This window comes from Limanda limanda, chromosome 17, assembly GCF_963576545.1.
Source record: "Limanda limanda chromosome 17, fLimLim1.1, whole genome shotgun sequence".
NCBI classification, from domain to species: Eukaryota; Metazoa; Chordata; class Actinopteri; order Pleuronectiformes; family Pleuronectidae; genus Limanda; species Limanda limanda.
The window spans coordinates 7,668,777-7,691,186 of NC_083652.1; the positions used below are offsets into that span (position 1 = coordinate 7,668,777).

Sequence of the window (22,410 nt, forward strand, 5' to 3'; positions counted from 1 at the left end):
TGTCAGTTTTAATCTGTCAGTTTTTAACTTTTCTTGAAAATCATGAGGCGACATTGTGATTTATTGTCGGAGGTCCGGTCGACAACCTGCTCATTTCTATTCAGTCCACAACCGTCACAGAATCTGATTTGTTTTCTCTTTTCCCACCTTTGACCAAGCTCTCACACCTTTTAGTTTCTCCTCACTGCTCTCTTCCTCCTGTCTCCTCATCTTCACATACTGACTCTGGATTTATCATTGCACAAGGACATAATACCTCCAATTCACAATTCCAATGTCTATACACCTGACTCAAACTGTGTGGTTTTGTTTCTTTCACATCTCTGCGTGTGACATCGCTGTGCGACCGCTGGCTTACTCTTTTTTTAGTTTCCCCATATTATTTTGGTGCTCATCTCTGCCCTCAGACTACATCTCTCTGCCTTCACTCCTCCGTCTCCTCTTCTGCCTCTCTTCCCATGACATACATCCCCATCCTTGACCAAGCAGCCACCACTGTCCCCCCTCCCTTTACTATCTATCTCCGGACAGCCTCCTGGTTTGCATCCATCCATCACTCTGTCTGTGGTGACAAGAGGTGGAAATATGAAGGGCTTAAAGACAAATGAGTGAAGGTGTCGCCGTGGGAGGAGGAGGAGGGAGGAGGAAACCTATTCAGTGAGAGACTTGGCTGTGGAGAGAGCAAGCGAGGAGTGTGTCGCCTACCCTCCTCTTTCTCCCCCTCCCTCTATTCCCTCACAGTCTATCTCGCTCTCTCGCGCGCTCTCTCTCGCTCTCTGTGCGAGCATGTGTGTTGGTGTGTGCGATTCTCCTCTCTCCCGGCTCCGCTGTTGTTCGCCGCCGCCACAGATGAGCTGGGAAGAGGAGGGAAAACGGATGGATCTGGCCAGGGGAAAAGGAAAACCGGAGGAGTTTGGTTTCGGCATGCAAGACTAACCAGCGGCTCTGATCATCAACAGCACTCTCTCTCTCGCTCTCGCTCTCTCCCCCCTCTAACTCCCCTCTCTCTCGGTGTCTCTCTCTCTTTCTCTCACTCACTCACACGCACAAACACATACGCTCAGACTCACACACACTCGCGCCGGCTGGATGTCTCCTCGCTAGGCTGAACGAGAGAGGTGCTTAGGCTTGTGTTTTTAGTTGGGGGCATGGGAGATCCTGAGAAACCTGGATGTGTGTGTGTGTGTGTGTGTGTATGTATGTGTGTGAGAATCAGTGTGCACACTCATGCATGAGAGAATTACTGCGCGAGTGTGTGTTTTTTTTTGTGGAGATGAGTCGGGACGTTACACACACACACAGAGGCAGCTTTGATTGGCTTGCGGCTTAAGTGACTCTCACCTCTCCGCTGCGGGTGTCACAGAGGAATTACCTCTGGGATTTTTTTGTCAATGAAATCAAGCAGTCACAGAGGGCAGCAGGATGGCAGGGAGGGCGGAGGGCAGTTTGGGGATTGGGTAGAGCATTTGTTAAGTGGCTGTGTGTATGAAGATGTTGAGGGTGTAGCTTGAGCGACCGGCCGTTTCAGGAACTCTCAGCTCAAGGTAGTGATTGAGTTGAGGTGTAGTGGAGAAGGCTGCACTGGGGGAGCATCTTTATCCTGTCTTTAATTTTTAGGGTTCTAGAGGTCTTCCTCAGTCATTTTCTATGACTTAACTGGAAATCTCTTTCTCTCTTCTTCTTTACACTTCTTTTTTCCTTCTCTCTTACTCCCTACGTCTTATCAGTTTGGCCGGTATGTGTATGAGATGTGACTCTAAATCTTTTATGGATGTTTCCTCTCTGTCTGTGCAGGTGTGAGTGCACCTGGGGCTCTCTGGCCGGGGAGCTGGAGGGCTGATGATGGATCTGAAGGAGAGCTGTGGCAGTCAGGGGAGCCAGGAGAGCTCCAGTTTACATCCCACCTCCTGGCAGGCCTTTGCTCACAGCAGCACGCTACATGGCCTGCGCTTTGTCTTCCCTTATGGTCAGCCCAGTGTGCGCCGCTTGCTCTGGGCCGCAGCACTGCTGGCCTGCCTGGGACTGTTGGCCTTGGAGAGTGCCGAACGCCTGGCCTATTTCCTCTCCTACCCTCACGTGACCAGCGTGGATGCCGTGGTATCGGGCAGCCTGGTCTTCCCCGCAGTGACCATTTGCAACCTCAATGCATACCGCTTTAGTCGCCTCACGCGTAATGATCTGTACCACGCAGGGGAGCTTATGGCCATGCTGGATGTGCACCTGAAAATCCCCCAGCCACACCTGGCTGAGCCGGACGTGTTGGCGTTCCTGCAGGAAAAAGCCAACTTCACCCAATATAAGCCCACTACGTTCAGCATGAAGGAGTTCATCGAGAGAGTTGGCCACGACCTGGGAGAGATGATGCTGTACTGTCGCTACCAAGGCCAGGAGTGCAGCCATAGCGACTTCCAAACCGTGAGTCCACTGTTATCTCTTGTAAATGTCAGCTCTGTTCTGAGATTAGTTGGGGTCAGGGTGCATTTGTTGCCTCCCAACCTGTAAAAGACCACTGAACGTATGTGTTTGTTTCTAAGTCTTGCAAGTTTCTTTTTCTCCTGCCAGTAAAATGCCTTGATATATGCTGATGGCTGCTCTTTCCCTCCCATGCTGCCGCGCTGGGAGTCTCCTGCTGTGTTTCCTCCTTGGGACTAGTGTTTGGCTTCGTAGATTGACTCTCAAGATTTGTTCTGCAAACACTCTGCTGTTACCTTGTTGTTGTCCTCAGCCTTCACATAATAAAACTGTGCTTACTGGCACGTACAGCTCTGCAACAGGTGTGCAGTATTTTAGTCACTGAAGGAGAGTAATTGTTTTGTCTTGGGCCGTAGTGAACAATAAATTCCTCCAAGTCCCTCCGCTGCTTTCTTTCTTCACTTCTGCAGCCAGAAAGTTACTCTTTCCCTTTTCCACTGCAAAACAGATCATTCAAGGGATGTTTATTTAACTGCTGTTTTCTTTTAGATAGAGAATAAAGTGCAGCATTATTTGGATGCTTTTTGGTGTTTTTATAATCAAAACAACTCTTTTGGCTTGTTGTTGAGGAGCAGCTTGTTGTTTTTGTTTGTTTATATGTCAATACTGAGCAACTTGGTCTTATGTTGTTGAAGTGCAGTTTATTTTGTTGGACTGATAAAACGGAATTGCTTATCAATTAAGGCCTTTGAATGAATATGTTTTTTGGCAGAACAAAGGGAGCTAGTTCGTCCTGGCACCAAGTTGAATTTTGATATTAAAACACATTATCCTGAACGCTCACTTGTTACATGCTCCCTCTCTCTCAGACTGATAGTTTAAGTCAGTGAGGGAATATTTGAACAGCCCACCAAGTGTATAATAGCAAATGAAATAGTAAAGCACAATCTAGTTTTCTCGTCTGCTCTGTTTGTTTCTTCTAAGACGAACAGAACGTCTTAAAGCTTTACAGTTCTTCTAAAATACCTTTGGAGACAATAGTGAAGGATTTGGTCGCTTGCCACTGTCTCTGCAAGGTTACAAACAGAATATTCCTGTATAGCATTTTTATATGCATAAACTGCACATGAATCTAGCAATGCTATTGGGCCTCATTCACCAACCGTTCTTACGCAGTTTTTACGAAGATTATGACATTCACCAATGTTTTGGCGATTATGGATTTGTTCTTAGGTCAGAAAAGAATCTACGCACACTGAATAGCACCCTTACCCAAACTGAAATGCTTGTATAAAATAATCAGTTTTTGTGTTCTACAGTTGTATAATATGATTTAAATTACCATAATCTTAAAATTGTATTAAAGAAAACACAGAAAAAACACAGAAAATCGATCAAATATTCATCTCATACTTTTGATTTTCATGCTGTTCTCCTGGAAAATGCTCGCACAAGAATTGGTGCTTTGCAGCACTTCCGCCCCCGGTGTGGCCCTGGTGTGGCCCTGGTGTGGCCCTGGTGTGGCCCTGGTGTGGCCCTGGTGTGGCCCTGGTGTGGCCCTGGTGTGCCCCGGTGTGGCCCTGGTGTGGCCCTGGTGTGGCCCTGGTGTGGCCCTGGTGTGCCCCGGTGTGGCCCTGGTGTGGCCCTGGTGTCAGGCTCAGGTCGAGTATCCACAGATGTTCCGCTGAGTGTTCACCTACAGTTTTTCAAAAGATGTGGAGCTCTAACTCAGATAACTCTCACTGTGCACTTCCCTTTTCTTTTACCTTCCTTCTGTCTCTTCTGTGTTGGACAATATTTATTTTGATTTCAACTTTGAGATCAAACCATTTTTTTACTTCACCTATGTTACTTTTTACCGATGAAGCTTTTTCTGAATGTGTAACTGCATTTCATGTTTCCTTTTTTGTGGTATGGCGTTATGAATCTGACGTTTTCTTAGGGAAATTTACGAAACTTTCTTAGAAACAAATTTAAGAAAAGTCTTCAGAAGATTTTGGTGAATGAGGCCCAATGTTTATGATCGTATTTCTTTTATTTGTTACTTGCCTACTCCTGGAGTTGTGATATCTATTGCACTGAACACCAGGTGTTATGTTTTCATTTCTGTCAGTTTGTTTGGTGGTTGGTTAGTAATGTTTCTTTGTTTCGCTATAAAAGTCATGACACTAGTGCATCTCAGAAGTTGCTTGTGGAACTAGTTTGAGTTCGGAACATTAGACTGTAAAGTAATGAGGAAAGTCGAGGCTGTTTGTCGTCCTCATACTGTGCAACTGCTGCCAACAGGTGAGCCCAAAATCTGTTGGCAGCAGCTAAGGAGGCACCACCGAAGAGCAGTGCAACGCTTCACTGCGTGAATGGGGAAGGGGCTTCGACTATTTGAACTAATTTTGTGTGTTAAATAATTATATCAAATTCCTTCAAATTACATTTTCAGAAAAAACTGAAAAACTAGTGTTAATTTTATTATTACTATTATATATGACAAAGAGGAGCATAGTCATTTAATGGGCATCCGTTTGACATTCTATTTGAAGCCTGGACGGATATTCCAGCTGATTCAGATCCTTATCAACAAGATGTTCTGCTTGGCTGTCAGACCTCAAAACCGACCAGTGATGCATGTGCAACGTAAACAGCGCTCTGGGATGGCATGTGCTTTGATGAGCTCGTCATTGTGTTTAGAGTAGACTCTGTTTTCATGATTGGACCTCAGCTATATCCAAGATATTAAAAGCTTCTACGTCTGTTACAGTTGGACTGATCCTGTCACATTGAGAGATGCCAAATGCACAGACGCTAATTGGAAAAGCAACAATAGTGTTTTTATATGTTAGCCGCAGTGATGTGCTTTTCATACTTTGGGACAGATGCTCCCCCTGGAGCTCTGATCCATATGTCAGTGAGCTGCAACAAAGCTACAAGTGAGCAGATCCCTGCTCGTGTCTGCCAGGAGAACATGTGATTTTCATAATTGCATTCTGTTGAGTCTTAAGGGCGTTAATGCCAAGCTTGCTCAGCCCTGTCTCCATCTTCAGCCAACTGAGTTTCTATTTGACTCCCCTTAGTAACCATCTTGCATGTTTTCTGATGCGCCATTGACCTCAAGCTGGGTTCAAAGATAATCATGTTGACAGAGAGGCTACTAGAAGGCACTGTCATCCTCTTTGCCCTCTGCCTGTTGCTGCTGCTGCCGAGCTCCTCCCGACTTCTCCTCACTCCTCTCTGATGACTTGCTCTCTCTCTGTCACTGCAGCGACACACCTCCCCGGCGCCTTCTGAGAGCAAAGCAACAAAAAAAAAAAACAGGTTCCCAAAAATAGAAAACTGCATGCATGAATGCACTCCAGACACATGCATTCAGATAAAAACACGCACAGAGAGCCACTGAAATATATGTATACATGACAAGGCACGCGCTCGCAGACAGACCACATTTCCATGACACTCCAGGGACCCGAGTCAGCGTTTGAGTGACATTGTGATGAATGACCGCAGGGAGGATTGTGGGGTTATGGGAGTCAATGTGATGTGACTGATGGAACTGGAGCAGCACTGCACAAATGGGAAATGGCATCAGTGTGCGCATTTCCACCTATAAGCACGTATAATGTGTCTCCTCAGATGTGCAGGCTGCTCATCTCGCTAATTCACAAGCTCATACAAAAGCATGTCTGCAACCCACCCAACCTGATTCATCCTTAATAAGCACTTTGGTAAACTTGTTTTTCGAGGATTTCAGAAAGGAGGGCACGTCTCGAGCCAAATTAATTATTCTGCCATCCAAACAGAAAGTGAGGGGAATGTACAAAAGCTTTCTTTCGGCCTGTTCAGAGATTCTTTTAAATCCAACATCTCTGACAGAACGCTGAGTGGTCCGCTTTAAAGGTTGTTCTTATCAAATTGATGAAATTGGTATTTTGATGTAAGGCTCATCTTTAGTTTTTCTTATGCTATTAAAAACAGTATGAAAAGTAATGAACAGCGGAGTCGTTAGACCTCGATAGAGCGCTACCATCCCCTGATTGCCACTGTGCAGACTCGAATAGTGGGAGGAAATGGAGATGTGTTTTCCATCTTTATGTGCACTCTGTGTCAAACAACCAAATTAATATATATATATATTAATGTATCTTCATATTTTGTCATGAAGTTGCAAATATTCAACTGTGCCTAATCACAACTTAATATTTTCCTGCGGTCAAAACACTGTCCTTTTAAAACTCAATCTTGGAAGAGGTGATGATGTCAGTGTGAGTAGATAATGTGTCATGTGTATTTGAATTAGTGGACTCCCCTTTGCCTGGCTTTGTTTTTGCCGTGTTTGATTACAACCGTTGTTAAAAGCTGATTGATCACACTGACAAGCAGCATCAGTGTCAGCCAGGGCAGATTATCTCAGTGGGCCTGGCCTGCGCTCCCTGCATGCCTCGGTTATATAAATATAAAGACCCCCGGAGCACTGCAGGCCAGGGAGGACCCTATCACACATCTCATGCCTTAATGTCGAACCTGATTGCAGCCAGACCCTGAGCTCTGTATCACACAGACACTAATTAGCAACTGGTCTGTTCCCCTTACCGCAGCCTTGTTGGATCAGCGCTGCAAATGTAATGGTGCTGGCTGTTTACAGCAACAGCAATTAGCCATTACACACAACCCATGGCCTTATCACTTCACTCGCTGATTATTACACGGCTAGATTTGCCTCGCTCTCACCAGCAGAGTCGCACAAAACCACTGTCAGTCACCCATTGGGGAGGACTGTGTTCTTTTATAATCTGTCCTCCCACTCCTCCTCTGGTCGCTCAATCACACTAACTGCATTGCATCATCTGTAGACTCATTTTACAACATTTGAAAGCCCAATGCTTCACATTAGATTTTACTGGGTGTACTGTATTAATCACTAATGTGGCATTACCATGGCCTTTTACATTCCCGGCGGGCGTAATGTCTGAGTCTCTTAAAGGGCATAAAAAGTACCGCTGCCAACCGTAAGCCCACCACTCTGAAACACCCTGAGAGGAAGCAACAACCTGTACTATTTAACCAGCTCGAGAGAAAAGCTGGAGTGCTGCCACAGACGGCTCAGTGTGGATATGTGGTAGATGCTGCAGCCTTCTGCAGTTGTGGCTTTTTTCCTCATCCTAAAACATCTAATTTTGGCTTTGTGCTGGGGGTCAATTGTGATTAATTAAAAGCTTAATTCAGGATTTTTTTTTGTGTCCAACAGAAAATATGAAAGTTTGAAACTCCAAACTACTGCATTCATTTTCAGATCTTTCATTATGAAAATGAGACACAAATGCTGTATGGTCTTGCTCGTTTAATTAGGATCTTATGTACTTCAGAGGTGCAAGAACTAAACAACAAAATCATGAGCAAATGATGTCTGAGCCTATTTACTTCATCAAACTAAGCTGGTCAGGGATGAACTCTGAGCAAAGTTCTCTGTGCTTTGTTCACTAAATTAATTCCCTTTGGCGTTTGAAATATTTTATTCATCTACTGAATAAATATTAACCTGTTTATATCTATAAGTATGATTTTAATTTCCATCCCCTTTTCATACCCAAGGACTGAATCTCATCACCATTAGTGAGCCAATAGGTGTACAGCATTCTAGTTCCAAGACTTGATCATGCTGGTATTTGGCTGTCTAAGAGAAAAATACACAAACGCATGTTAGAGGCATGTAGGAAAAAAGATGGCAGCATTTTATCAGGCTCAATGCGATGAGGGGCATTCATTCCAAGACCAGCAACACGATACATTTAATGAAACACTTGAATGTGCAAGGAATAAGTTTTAACACCAGACAGGTTCCCTGGATCCGCCTGACTTTACAGAATCCATGAATGAGAATTTAGCAGGTACCATTAAGCAAATATAAAGAAAATGTCCTACTTGTTCATTGTTTATTAAACATTGGTACATACTACTGGCGTTGTACATGTTGAGGCAAACACCGGGGGGAGCCAGCAGAAGAGAGGAGAGTACTGGCTGAAGTAAGGACTACTGCTGCGGTTTATGAGTTGTGGAAGCGCCGGATATGCCAGCACAGCCCATTCAGAATAGCAGACAGCTCTGGGACTTTAACCTGCTCCTTCAGGAGCTGTGTCTGGATGACTGTAGTTTCCAGCACTACTTAAGGCTGAGCAGCGACCGGTTTGATGACCCTCCAGCTCTGGTCGGTGCCAGGATTGAGTTTTTTAATTAAATTCTCAGAGCTGTTTGGCAGTTGTGACATTGAGTCAACCAAATTTGACACCAGAGTTCAAATATTTCAACTCAAGCGCGAACTCCTATACCGTATTCGCAGTACTAAAAGCCTAGAATGCGAAGCCCTAGGGGAGAGATGCGATACTGGAGTCTAATCACATCTTTGCATTGATTTTGTATGTAATCTTAATGCGTGAAATCTTTTCTTCACGTCCGGTGTGATCGCAGCATAAAACCTCAGCATTGTTTGAAAATGACCATCTAAAACCTGAGGGTTTTCTGAAGGGCTAACAGAACTCCAGTGTTTACAAAGACTTTACTTTATCAACCTCTGAAGCAAATGGAGACATGAAATAAAGACGTTTGATAGCCTCAGCGTACCCTCAAGTTAGTATTCTTCAAGTACAAGGCCAAAACACTTGAAGACGCTAAGGTGCATAATTGTCTGTAACATCTGCTGGTGGCTGCTAATACCTGTTAACATCTACTGGCAGTTGGTAACTTAAATTGCGCCGAAGACCTTCAAAAGGTTCAAAAGATATTCAATTAAATATTCATGTTACGCCCCCTGGTGGCTCGTAGCTGGACATAACATAAATGCAACAGGTCTGAATAAGTGAGGGTGCAATCACACAAAACACAAGACCAGATATAAGATAAAGACAGTATTTATTTAGACAAAGCAACACAGGGATCAACAAGGACTAACAGTGGCACCAAAGAAAAATAACACAAAGAAATCCCCCCCCCCTTTACAGGTGCTTAGCACCCAAAAGTACAGCGGGTGGTGCTCACTCTAACCTGAGGTATTAACAAACAGTAAACCTACGTGAGTGTGATATGTAAACCCCGGAGTATCTTACCTATCCTTGTAGTCCCTGTGCGCACAATAAACAAAGTAAACAAAGACAAAAGACAAAACAAAAGTAGGCTGCTACAACTTAAACTACTGGTAAAAACTCACACAAGACACCAGCAAACATCAGGACCAAACAAAACAATCAGCGCTCTGACACAGCTCACCACAAAAGCCTCCTCTCGCCAACAAAACAGACACAGGACTATTTAAAGGGGAAGGGTTGACGAGAGATCTGTCACAGGTGGGGTGATTGGAAGATTGGATGCAGGTGAGATGAGCGGCCATGATGCTTCTTCTTCTGGCCACTTCACTGGCACGTCCTGCCCGAGAGCTCCCCCTTCCAGTCACTGGAGGCAACACCAGTCTATAAGGATGTGGGAACAAAACAACAACACAAGACAGAACACAACACATGTATACATACAGGACATACAGAACACTGTCCGTAACACTCCCCCCCATAAAGAGTCAGCCCAGGGCTGACGATACCTTAAACCATCCCGTAAACCCAAAATCAATATCAATTTCCAACAGAGAGGTTTTGAGGACTACTGACCAACAATATTTACACGCGAGACAGAGCGTCTGCAAACACATTCTCGGTGCCCTTTTTGTGGTGGATCACCAGGTTGTAATTCTCAATAAACAAAGACCAACGCATCAGTCGTTGGTTGTGGTTGTGCATGCGATGCAGAAACACCAGCGGATTGTGGTCTGTGTAAATCACCACAGGCTCCGCACTAGACCCAACATACACCTCAAAAAATTGAAGCGCAAGCAGCAAAGCCAACGTCTCCTGTTGTAATAATTTTTCAACATATTTATATGACACACTCTGGTTTTCCGTCTTCTATCAGGGGTCCTGAAAACCGAGCACTCATTGAATTACTCAGAATGGGCAGTAACACTAAAACCAAGTCACCTGGCTGTAGAGAACGTGGAAGTGCTTTTTCATCAAACTGCCGCTTCATACCCTGTTGTGCAGCAGAGAGACTCTCCCTAGCGATACTACAAGCCCCGTGCAGTCGTTCTCGGAAGCAACTCACGTAGGTCAGCACGTTTCGCTGGGTGGACGAACTCTTGTCTGTTAGCTGATCCTTTAACACCCTTAAAGAGCCTCTCACGGTGTGACCAAATACCAGCTCTGCTGGACTAAAACCTAGTGACTCTTGCACTATTTCCCTAACGGCAAATAGAGCCAAAGGGACGCCTTCATCCCATTCCCTACCGGTCTCCATGATATATTTGCGCAACACTGACTTAAACGTCTGATGCCATCTTTCGAGTGCCCCCTGCGACTCAGGGTGATAAGCACTCGAGATCCGATGTGATATCGAGAGGGATGTTAACACCTGTTCAAAAATACCCGAAAGGAAGTTGGTACCTTGATCGGTTTGCACGATCTTAGGAAGGCCGAAAGTAGAAAAGAACTTGATCAGGGCCCTTACTACTGACTGAGCTGTTACACTCCTAAGAGGGATAGCCTCTGGATACCGGGTAGCTACACACATGATTGTTAACAGGAACTGGTTACCGGATTTCGTTTTTGGCAGAGGACCAACACAATCAACCAACACGTGCTCAAACGGTTCCCCTATAGCCGGGATCGGGTGAAGAGGTGCAGGCTTGATAACCTGATTAGGCTTCCCCGTAATCTGACACACGTGGCACGTACGGCAAAACGAAGACACATCTCGCTTCAAACCTGGCCAGAAGAAATGTCGCAACACTCGGTCATAGGTTTTCGTAACACCTAGATGACCAGACCAGAGATGTTCATGAGCCAGAGATAACACGGACTGTCTGTACTGTGTAGGCACAACAATCTGAAAAACATTACTCCACTCATTATCAAAATCAGCGCGAGATTTCCATCTCCGCATCAGTAGATCATTTTCCATAAAATAATCAATTTCTTTATTTTTAGCGATCTCTGGAGCAAGAGCCGCAGCAAAACACTTTGCTAAAGTAACGTCCTCCTTCTGAGCAGCAATAAGACTACTTCGTACCATAGGCAACCTAGTTGTCTCTGTGGTGGAAGTATCGCCCTGAACCTTAAGCTGGACACTCGGCTCAGCAGTAGACTGAATAATCACAGATGGGGAAAGAGTCTGGCCAGACACCTCAGTAGCGAACAGGGTATCCGACAAATCAACTGCTTCACCCAGACTACGTGCTTGAGCACGGGTGACCACACACACAGGGAACACTTCAGGGAAGTCCTGAGCCAACACATCAGGCTGCAAAATCTCAGGTCTTTCTTGAACTTCTAAAAGTGGCATAACTTTGCCACCAGCGATGTCATTCCCTAGCAGAAATGTGACGCCTCTAACGGGCAAAGACGGGCGCACGCCCACTTTAAACACTCCATTTGCTAGGTCACAGGATAAATGTATCTTATGGAGAGGCACAGACACAAAGCCCATTTCAATGCCTTGCACAAGCACGCTGGAGCCACTTAAAGTGTCATTGCAAAAAGGTAACACATCTGACAATATAAAAGACTGTGCTGCGCCAGTATCTCTTAATATGCGCACTGGATGCTGGTTCAACGCATTCGCACTAAGGGAAACCAGGCCGTCCAACACAAATGGTGTGTAACAGGGTTCCAGAGTATTGTCCTCCATCTCCGGGACTAGTGACACTGGACCCAACAATGTTTGCACCAAACCAACCTCTTTTGGTCGTTTGCTTGGCTGTGACAGCTTGCGTTTTAACCTAAAACAGTCAGCCTTTATGTGACCTGTTTCGTGACAATAGTAACACTCCCGTTCCTCGTTAGAGCGGAGAGGCAAGGAACGTGGCGGACTAGACTGCATTCTAGCCGAGGCAGAAGGAGTAAAAGACCTACTCTCATATCGGGGAATCCCAAATGTTTGCTTGTGCGATAACACAAACTCATCAGCAAGCACCGCAGCTTGCCCTACTGTCCCAACCTTTTGCTCATTGAGATACGTCACTATTCGATCAGGCAGACAATTCTTAAACTCTTCGATGAGAACCAATTGAGATAGAGTGTCAAAATCAGTCGCGTTGCTTGCCTTGCACCAGCGATTAAACAAAGTCTCTTTCTCACGGGCGAACTCCACGAAGGTTTTACTTGACAATTTCTTAAATGTCCTGAACTTTTGTCTATATGCCTCTGGCACGAGTTCGTATGCACGAAGCACAGCTGTCTTGATAGTGTCATAAGACAAACTGTCTTCTAGAGAGAGGGAAGCTAAAATCTCCTGGGCTTTACCTGTGAGTTTACATTGAAGCATTATAGACCATACCTCTTTTGGCCATTGCAGGGAGGTAGCCACTCGCTCAAAGGCAGTAAAATATGAGTCTACTTCCGCCTCACGAAACTGAGGAACTAGCACGATATTTCGGCTCACTTCAAAACCTCTCGCAGGCGCGGAGGATTCAGCAGATACGGACCGAGTTTGAGCTGAACTCGCAGCAGCAGCTTCTATTTCTAGGCGCTTTAACTTCACCTCTTTATCTGCGGTTATTTCTATTCTGCGGTAATCCGCCTCTATTTCTAATCTGCGGCTATCCGCCTCTATTTCTAATTCCATTTTACGAATAGCCAACTTGTGACTATACTCTGCTTCTTTCTCTTTCTCCTGCGCCTCCATCTGCAAGCGCGCTAAGCGTAGCCTATAGCGGGCATCATCACTTGCTCTAGGTGAGGAAAATGGAGAGAGTCGGGGCAGAGTTAGAGGAGGCTTACGCTCCAGATCAGAAGGAACTGACTCATCCTTACCCAGCCCTCCCCCATCTACCTCTTCCTCCCTGCTGTCCTTCTCTGAGTTAGAAGACAAGGATAAGGCTGGACTAGCGGGCGCACGAGTAGCGGCACTGCTGCCCGTACCAAGCACTTTGTTGTGAACCAACATACGTACGACCGCTTCTTTCAATTCAGCTTTAAGCTGATTTGGGGGGACTGAAAATTCAAAATGTGCCGCAATGGCATACAAATCTTTTTTTTTACAGCGATCAATCTGTTCCACAGAAGGATCACTAAGAAAACACGCAAGATCAAACGTGTCCATGATGTTTCAACCAGCCTTAACACAAACCTTAACTAATCTAACCAATATCAACAGCCTACTTGACACCAACACTCAACAAACCTGTTGCTTAATTAGGATCAAAGATCCCGGACGAGCCCCCAATTTATGTTACGCCCCCTGGTGGCTCGTAGCTGGACATAACATAAATGCAACAGGTCTGAATAAGTGAGGGTGCAATCACACAAAACACAAGACCAGATATAAGATAAAGACAGTATTTATTTAGACAAAGCAACACAGGGATCAACAAGGACTAACAGTGGCACCAAAGAAAAATAACACAAAGAAATCCCCCCCCGCCTTTACAGGTGCTTAGCACCCAAAAGTACAGCGGGTGGTGCTCACTCTAACCTGAGGTATTAACAAACAGTAAACCTACGTGAGTGTGATATGTAAACCCCGGAGTATCTTACCTATCCTTGTAGTCCCTGTGCGCACAACAAACAAAGTAAACAAAGACAAAAGACAAAACAAAAGTAGGCTGCTACAACTTAAACTACTGGTAAAAACTCACACAAGACACCAGCAAACATCAGGACCAAACAAAACAATCAGCGCTCTGACACAGCTCACCACAAAAGCCTCCTCTCGCCAACAAAACAGACACAGGACTATTTAAAGGGGAAGGGTTGACGAGAGATCTGTCACAGGTGGGGTGATTGGAAGATTGGATGCAGGTGAGATGAGCGGCCATGATGCTTCTTCTTCTGGCCACTTCACTGGCACGTCCTGCCCGAGAGCTCCCCCTTCCAGTCACTGGAGGCAACACCAGTCTATAAGGATGTGGGAACAAAACAACAACACAAGACAGAACACAACACATGTATACATACAGGACATACAGAACACTGTCCGTAACACTCCCCCCCATAAAGAGTCAGCCCAGGGCTGACGATACCTTAAACCATCCCGTAAACCCAAAATCAATATCAATTTCCAACAGAGAGGTTTTGAGGACTACTGACCAACAATATTTACACGCGAGACAGAGCGTCTGCAAACACATTCTCGGTGCCCTTTTTGTGGTGGATCACCAGGTTGTAATTCTCAATAAACAAAGACCAACGCATCAGTCGTTGGTTGTGGTTGTGCATGCGATGCAGAAACACCAGCGGATTGTGGTCTGTGTAAATCACCACAGGCTCCGCACTAGACCCAACATACACCTCAAAAAATTGAAGCGCAAGCAGCAAAGCCAACGTCTCCTGTTGTAATAATTTTTCAACATATTTATATGACACACTCTGGTTTTCCGTCTTCTATCAGGGGTCCTGAAAACCGAGCACTCATTGAATTACTCAGAATGGGCAGTAACACTAAAACCAAGTCACCTGGCTGTAGAGAACGTGGAAGTGCTTTTTCATCAAACTGCCGCTTCATACCCTGTTGTGCAGCAGAGAGACTCTCCCTAGCGATACTACAAGCCCCGTGCAGTCGTTCTCGGAAGCAACTCACGTAGGTCAGCACGTTTCGCTGGGTGGACGAACTCTTGTCTGTTAGCTGATCCTTTAACACCCTTAAAGAGCCTCTCACGGTGTGACCAAATACCAGCTCTGCTGGACTAAAACCTAGTGACTCTTGCACTATTTCCCTAACGGCAAATAGAGCCAAAGGGACGCCTTCATCCCATTCCCTACCGGTCTCCATGATATATTTGCGCAACACTGACTTAAACGTCTGATGCCATCTTTCGAGTGCCCCCTGCGACTCAGGGTGATAAGCACTCGAGATCCGATGTGATATCGAGAGGGATGTTAACACCTGTTCAAAAATACCCGAAAGGAAGTTGGTACCTTGATCGGTTTGCACGATCTTAGGAAGGCCGAAAGTAGAAAAGAACTTGATCAGGGCCCTTACTACTGACTGAGCTGTTACACTCCTAAGAGGGATAGCCTCTGGATACCGGGTAGCTACACACATGATTGTTAACAGGAACTGGTTACCGGATTTCGTTTTTGGCAGAGGACCAACACAATCAACCAACACGTGCTCAAACGGTTCCCCTATAGCCGGGATCGGGTGAAGAGGTGCAGGCTTGATAACCTGATTAGGCTTCCCCGTAATCTGACACACGTGGCACGTACGGCAAAACGAAGACACATCTCGCTTCAAACCTGGCCAGAAGAAATGTCGCAACACTCGGTCATAGGTTTTCGTAACACCTAGATGACCAGACCAGAGATGTTCATGAGCCAGAGATAACACGGACTGTCTGTACTGTGTAGGCACAACAATCTGAAAAACATTACTCCACTCATTATCAAAATCAGCGCGAGATTTCCATCTCCGCATCAGTAGATCATTTTCCATAAAATAATCAATTTCTTTATTTTTAGCGATCTCTGGAGCAAGAGCCGCAGCAAAACACTTTGCTAAAGTAACGTCCTCCTTCTGAGCAGCAATAAGACTACTTCGTACCATAGGCAACCTAGTTGTCTCTGTGGTGGAAGTATCGCCCTGAACCTTAAGCTGGACACTCGGCTCAGCAGTAGACTGAATAATCACAGATGGGGAAAGAGTCTGGCCAGACACCTCAGTAGCGAACAGGGTATCCGACAAATCAACTGCTTCACCCAGACTACGTGCTTGAGCACGGGTGACCACACACACAGGGAACACTTCAGGGAAGTCCTGAGCCAACACATCAGGCTGCAAAATCTCAGGTCTTTCTTGAACTTCTAAAAGTGGCATAACTTTGCCACCAGCGATGTCATTCCCTAGCAGAAATGTGACGCCTCTAACGGGCAAAGACGGGCGCACGCCCACTTTAAACACTCCATTTGCTAGGTCACAGGATAAATGTATCTTATGGAGAGGCACAGACACAAAGCCCATTTCAATGCCTTGCACAAGCACGCTGGAGCCACTTAAAGTGTCATTGCAAAAAGGTAACACATCTGACAATATAAAAGACTGTGCTGCGCCAGTATCTCTTAATATGCGCACTGGATGCTGGTTCAACGCATTCGCACTAAGGGAAACCAGGCCGTCCAACACAAATGGTGTGTAACAGGGTTCCAGAGTATTGTCCTCCATCTCCGGGACTAGTGACACTGGACCCAACAATGTTTGCACCAAACCAACCTCTTTTGGTCGTTTGCTTGGCTGTGACAGCTTGCGTTTTAACCTAAAACAGTCAGCCTTTATGTGACCTGTTTCGTGACAATAGTAACACTCCCGTTCCTCGTTAGAGCGGAGAGGCAAGGAACGTGGCGGACTAGACTGCATTCTAGCCGAGGCAGAAGGAGTAAAAGACCTACTCTCATATCGGGGAATCCCAAATGTTTGCTTGTGCGATAACACAAACTCATCAGCAAGCACCGCAGCTTGCCCTACTGTCCCAACCTTTTGCTCATTGAGATACGTCACTATTCGATCAGGCAGACAATTCTTAAACTCTTCGATGAGAACCAATTGAGATAGAGTGTCAAAATCAGTCGCGTTGCTTGCCTTGCACCAGCGATTAAACAAAGTCTCTTTCTCACGGGCGAACTCCACGAAGGTTTTACTTGACAATTTCTTAAATGTCCTGAACTTTTGTCTATATGCCTCTGGCACGAGTTCGTATGCACGAAGCACAGCTGTCTTGATAGTGTCATAAGACAAACTGTCTTCTAGAGAGAGGGAAGCTAAAATCTCCTGGGCTTTACCTGTGAGTTTACATTGAAGCATTATAGACCATACCTCTTTTGGCCATTGCAGGGAGGTAGCCACTCGCTCAAAGGCAGTAAAATATGAGTCTACTTCCGCCTCACGAAACTGAGGAACTAGCACGATATTTCGGCTCACTTCAAAACCTCTCGCAGGCGCGGAGGATTCAGCAGATACGGACCGAGTTTGAGCTGAACTCGCAGCAGCAGCTTCTATTTCTAGGCGCTTTAACTTCACCTCTTTATCTGCGGTTATTTCTATTCTGCGGTAATCCGCCTCTATTTCTAATCTGCGGCTATCCGCCTCTATTTCTAATTCCATTTTACGAATAGCCAACTTGTGACTATACTCTGCTTCTTTCTCTTTCTCCTGCGCCTCCATCTGCAAGCGCGCTAAGCGTAGCCTATAGCGGGCATCATCACTTGCTCTAGGTGAGGAAAATGGAGAGAGTCGGGGCAGAGTTAGAGGAGGCTTACGCTCCAGATCAGAAGGAACTGACTCATCCTTACCCAGCCCTCCCCCATCTACCTCTTCCTCCCTGCTGTCCTTCTCTGAGTTAGAAGACAAGGATAAGGCTGGACTAGCGGGCGCACGAGTAGCGGCACTGCTGCCCGTACCAAGCACTTTGTTGTGAACCAACATACGTACGACCGCTTCTTTCAATTCAGCTTTAAGCTGATTTGGGGGGACTGAAAATTCAAAATGTGCCGCAATGGCATACAAATCTTTTTTTTTACAGCGATCAATCTGTTCCACAGAAGGATCACTAAGAAAACACGCAAGATCAAACGTGTCCATGATGTTTCAACCAGCCTTAACACAAACCTTAACTAATCTAACCAATATCAACAGCCTACTTGACACCAACACTCAACAAACCTGTTGCTTAATTAGGATCAAAGATCCCGGACGAGCCCCCAATTTATGTTACGCCCCCTGGTGGCTCGTAGCTGGACATAACATAAATGCAACAGGTCTGAATAAGTGAGGGTGCAATCACACAAAACACAAGACCAGATATAAGATAAAGACAGTATTTATTTAGACAAAGCAACACAGGGATCAACAAGGACTAACAGTGGCACCAAAGAAAAATAACACAAAGAAATCCCCCCCCGCCTTTACAGGTGCTTAGCACCCAAAAGTACAGCGGGTGGTGCTCACTCTAACCTGAGGTATTAACAAACAGTAAACCTACGTGAGTGTGATATGTAAACCCCGGAGTATCTTACCTATCCTTGTAGTCCCTGTGCGCACAACAAACAAAGTAAACAAAGACAAAAGACAAAACAAAAGTAGGCTGCTACAACTTAAACTACTGGTAAAAACTCACACAAGACACCAGCAAACATCAGGACCAAACAAAACAATCAGCGCTCTGACACAGCTCACCACAAAAGCCTCCTCTCGCCAACAAAACAGACACAGGACTATTTAAAGGGGAAGGGTTGACGAGAGATCTGTCACAGGTGGGGTGATTGGAAGATTGGATGCAGGTGAGATGAGCGGCCATGATGCTTCTTCTTCTGGCCACTTCACTGGCACGTCCTGCCCGAGAGCTCCCCCTTCCAGTCACTGGAGGCAACACCAGTCTATAAGGATGTGGGAACAAAACAACAACACAAGACAGAACACAACACATGTATACATACAGGACATACAGAACACTGTCCGTAACAATTCAATATTCTAAAATGAGCTGGCAAACTCGCCAACACTCAAAGTTGAGCTGCCAGTATCCAACATTTTTGAATACCTGCCCATATACATGTTTTTTTGCTGGCCCAGTCAATCATAGTGAACGCTAAAGTAAGACAGAAAACCTGAGGTTAATGGCAGACACAGAGTTGTTTCGGTGACTGAGGAGAGGAAAAGTCTGGTTTGAGTATGGATGTTGGCTGGCATTCACTCGAGGAAGAGAAGGCGGCATCTGTGTCTGTATTGTTCATGAGTGTGCGTTTTATTGTGCTGGAGGGTCTGGTTTTATTTTCATGTGTCTGTGGGTGTGTGTTATAATGTGTTGTCACATGAAGTCAGTCGTTGGTGGGTCCCGTGGTGGGTGTTGCACTGTGACCCCACAAAACACGTCTGGCATTTAAGGCCAAGTGTATAGGATTTAGGAAGATCCATCAGCAGTTGAATATAATATCATTCATATATTTCACATTATCATATGTAATGATATTTTCATTTGGGTAACATCACATGAAACTAAGTATCATTGTGTTTTCATAAAAAGCAGAATGACTGCTTTATATCAACAGGAGCGGGTCTGCCATGTTGTATTTCTACAGTAGCCCAAACTGGGCAAATTAAACGATTGCTCTGGACAGGGCCATTCACTTTTATTACTGTTACTGTTAAAAATATGGCAAACAATTGATTGAAATCTAGATTTGTTCTATCTGGCGAAAAAGAAAAAAAAGCCAGACTTGATGTTTAGTTCAGGTCAGTCTGAAAATGGGCAATCACTATTTTCCAAATTGAAGGTGGGCACATTTTCTTTTTACTATTTTTGGAGTCTCCTACTGAATTATAATCTGTACCAGTTGTTTGCTGCATTAAAAACAATGATGACTACTTTTATTTCAAGAGAGAACTAAATAAAGCTGAGTCTGCTCCTGTGACATGAAGCTGAACCTCATTCATCACCTGTCCTCTTCCTGCATGATCTGCTCTGCTTACTCCACACCCGGTCATGAGTGTGTTCTGCTGTGTCAATGCAGATGATGACTACATAAGCAATAAAGGCAGTCCTGAGCATACAGTGGTCAAATGTGATTTCATGCAGCCTGCAGTGATACTGTTCCTCCCGTTTTCTGTTTTTTTTTTCTCTTTCCCCTTCATGTCTCACTCTTCTTCTTCCACCCTCCATAATTTACCAGAAAGTCTGAGCTGAGGGTTAGACGCTCAGATCGGGTGTTGAAAAAATCACATGCCCTTCTTAAACTGGCTGACAGGCCCTTTTCGACTTTCTTTTTGTCCACCTGCCTGTCTCTGTTTAATCTCTGTAAACTGCCCAGGAGCTCTTTTGATCTCGCTGTTCAGACTCACCTGAGCGCTGTCTGCATGAGGCCTCCAGGGCCTGTTTGCAGGGGTAAAACGATTTAGACTGCTTTAATGGAAAGGGACCAGTGCTTAAATGGATATCTCGATGTGTAGAGTCGCAGTGTCTTTTGTCATTTGGACCAAACGGGTCAAATTTGGGGAATCCAGGAATAAATGTTTCTCTGCTGTAAAAATAGTCATTTTTAATTAAATTAGTAAATTAATCAGACTTTGATTCGTCCAATGTTAGGGTCCAGTGTTTTTCAAACATTTCAGAGGTTGCCTTCCTAAAAATCCTTGTGTCGAAAAATACAGACACTATTTGAAGAGCTGCTGTGATTTTCAGTCCAGATTTTTTTGGTCCACTACGACTTCTCTGTCTACCCGAAATACCAGTCTAAAACTTTAAATGTCAAGATATCCTTTCAACAATTAATTCTGCCAGCACCGGTCCCCCCCCCCCCCCCGTCTCCAGGTGCGGCCTCTGTCCTGCTGGAACAGATCTTAACATCCGTGTCAGGACAATGTGTCCCTTGTGAAGGACAGCTTGGCTGTATTGGTCCTACAAGGACAAAGTTGGAAAGATTCTCCGCGTCGGCTGTTTGTTTTACCGAGATATTTCTCTTTTATCTTATGTTGTGAATTCATTGCTAATTACAGGCTGAATGAATGATGAGTCTATTAACATTTTATTTGGCTAACACACTGTGTAGTAAACATGAGAGACATGTCTTTTATCAGGGATATGGTTATATTGAAAAGGGGAAATATTTGGTTATTGTTATTAACTATCAAGCAAGTTGGCAACTTATCAAGAAAACATTGTTTGACTCATCACCACCATCTGCTCAGAAGTCATGTTTAGAGTCATAGCACTCTCTGCCAGTCAAACTATTTGATGACTCAATCTCTATAGTACTCCAAACATTTTGTGTTTGTTATTAGGTGACGCGTAGAAGTGTGTTTCTTTCTGAGACACACACACACACACTTCTCTTATAGTTGTGAGGACACTCAATCTAGGAAGTCTAGTTTCAATATTCCCGTCATATATAGCTGTTAATGTTTGTTTACTTAAAAGTTGAAGTAGATGGTGTATTTGTTGATTGATTGAAATGTAATTAACAGTTACATTTTTTTATTAAAAGAATGGTAACTTGCAGACTGCACTATGTAACACACCATTTAATTTACCTCCCAATGATTATGATGACAGCTACCCACACACACACACACATTGTATCACTGTTTGTCACACAACTGACCACACAAAGTTTCACCAACTCCTCTCATCCTACCTTTATCATGCATGCGACGGCACCACTTTGGGTGTCAGTGACCCTTCTCCAGTCCACTGTGATATTAATGCACATACTGAGCTCAACCTGCTCTACTACTCCATCTCTGTCTGCCTGCCAGTCGTCCTCCCGCTGAATCAATGTCCACAAAGCTCCTATATCAAACAGTGCCTCTGCTGCCCGTCTGCTGTCAGTACATATTCATAACAAGTCAAACGCTACAACTGCCAATCTTCCCACATCAGCGCTGATGCTGACAATAAGCTGGCATATTCGCTTCACGGGTATGCACTCATCTCGTCAGAACACCAGCCGGTATCACCACCAGTGGTAAGGGAAGCGTTGTTGTAACATGACATGATGGAGACAGTTACTAATGGTAGTAGTCGCCCTGCAGTGCCACGTGTGGTATCTCAGAATGCAGTTTGGATCCAGATCCGAGGACATCCAACCAAACGCTCCCTGAATAATGGATGGGGAGGGAAACTGAGGCAGCATCTGACAAAGCAGAACTAAGCGTCAATGCTGAGGAGAGAAAGTAAAGAAGGCAGAGCTGACACAAATTTAGTGAGATATTATTAGACAGAGAGAATAGAAGAACAGAAACGAGAGGTAAAAAGAGAGAAAAGTACAAGTGAAGAAGAATATAGGGAAATAAGTGGAGCTTTTTTCAAGAGCGTGGTCTTTCAGTTTGAGAGCGTGACTTTGCACATTTATGTTCAGTTTGTGTATTACCTTTAATCATAACCCTGCCCTTGCACTCAAATAGGCCCTGTTCGCACTTAAATTTGCTTGCATTCAGATACATTGTTGCTCGCTTAGATTTCCTGTGCTCCAGACCTTCACTAGCCTGGGT

At 44.9% G+C, this 22,410-nt stretch overlaps 1 protein-coding gene across 1 annotated transcript in view; it reads left to right on the forward strand.

Annotated features, from left to right (window-relative positions):
- Positions 1 to 1,842: 1,842 nt before the first annotated feature.
- Positions 1,843 to 22,410, forward strand: part of asic2 (acid-sensing (proton-gated) ion channel 2) — a 391,248-nt gene continuing 370,680 nt past the window's right edge. Inside the window, exon 1 of the mRNA XM_061090462.1 lies at positions 1,843 to 2,415. Coding sequence (XP_060946445.1) covers positions 1,843 to 2,415 — 573 coding nt within the window. The remainder of the gene's footprint in view (positions 2,416 to 22,410) is intronic.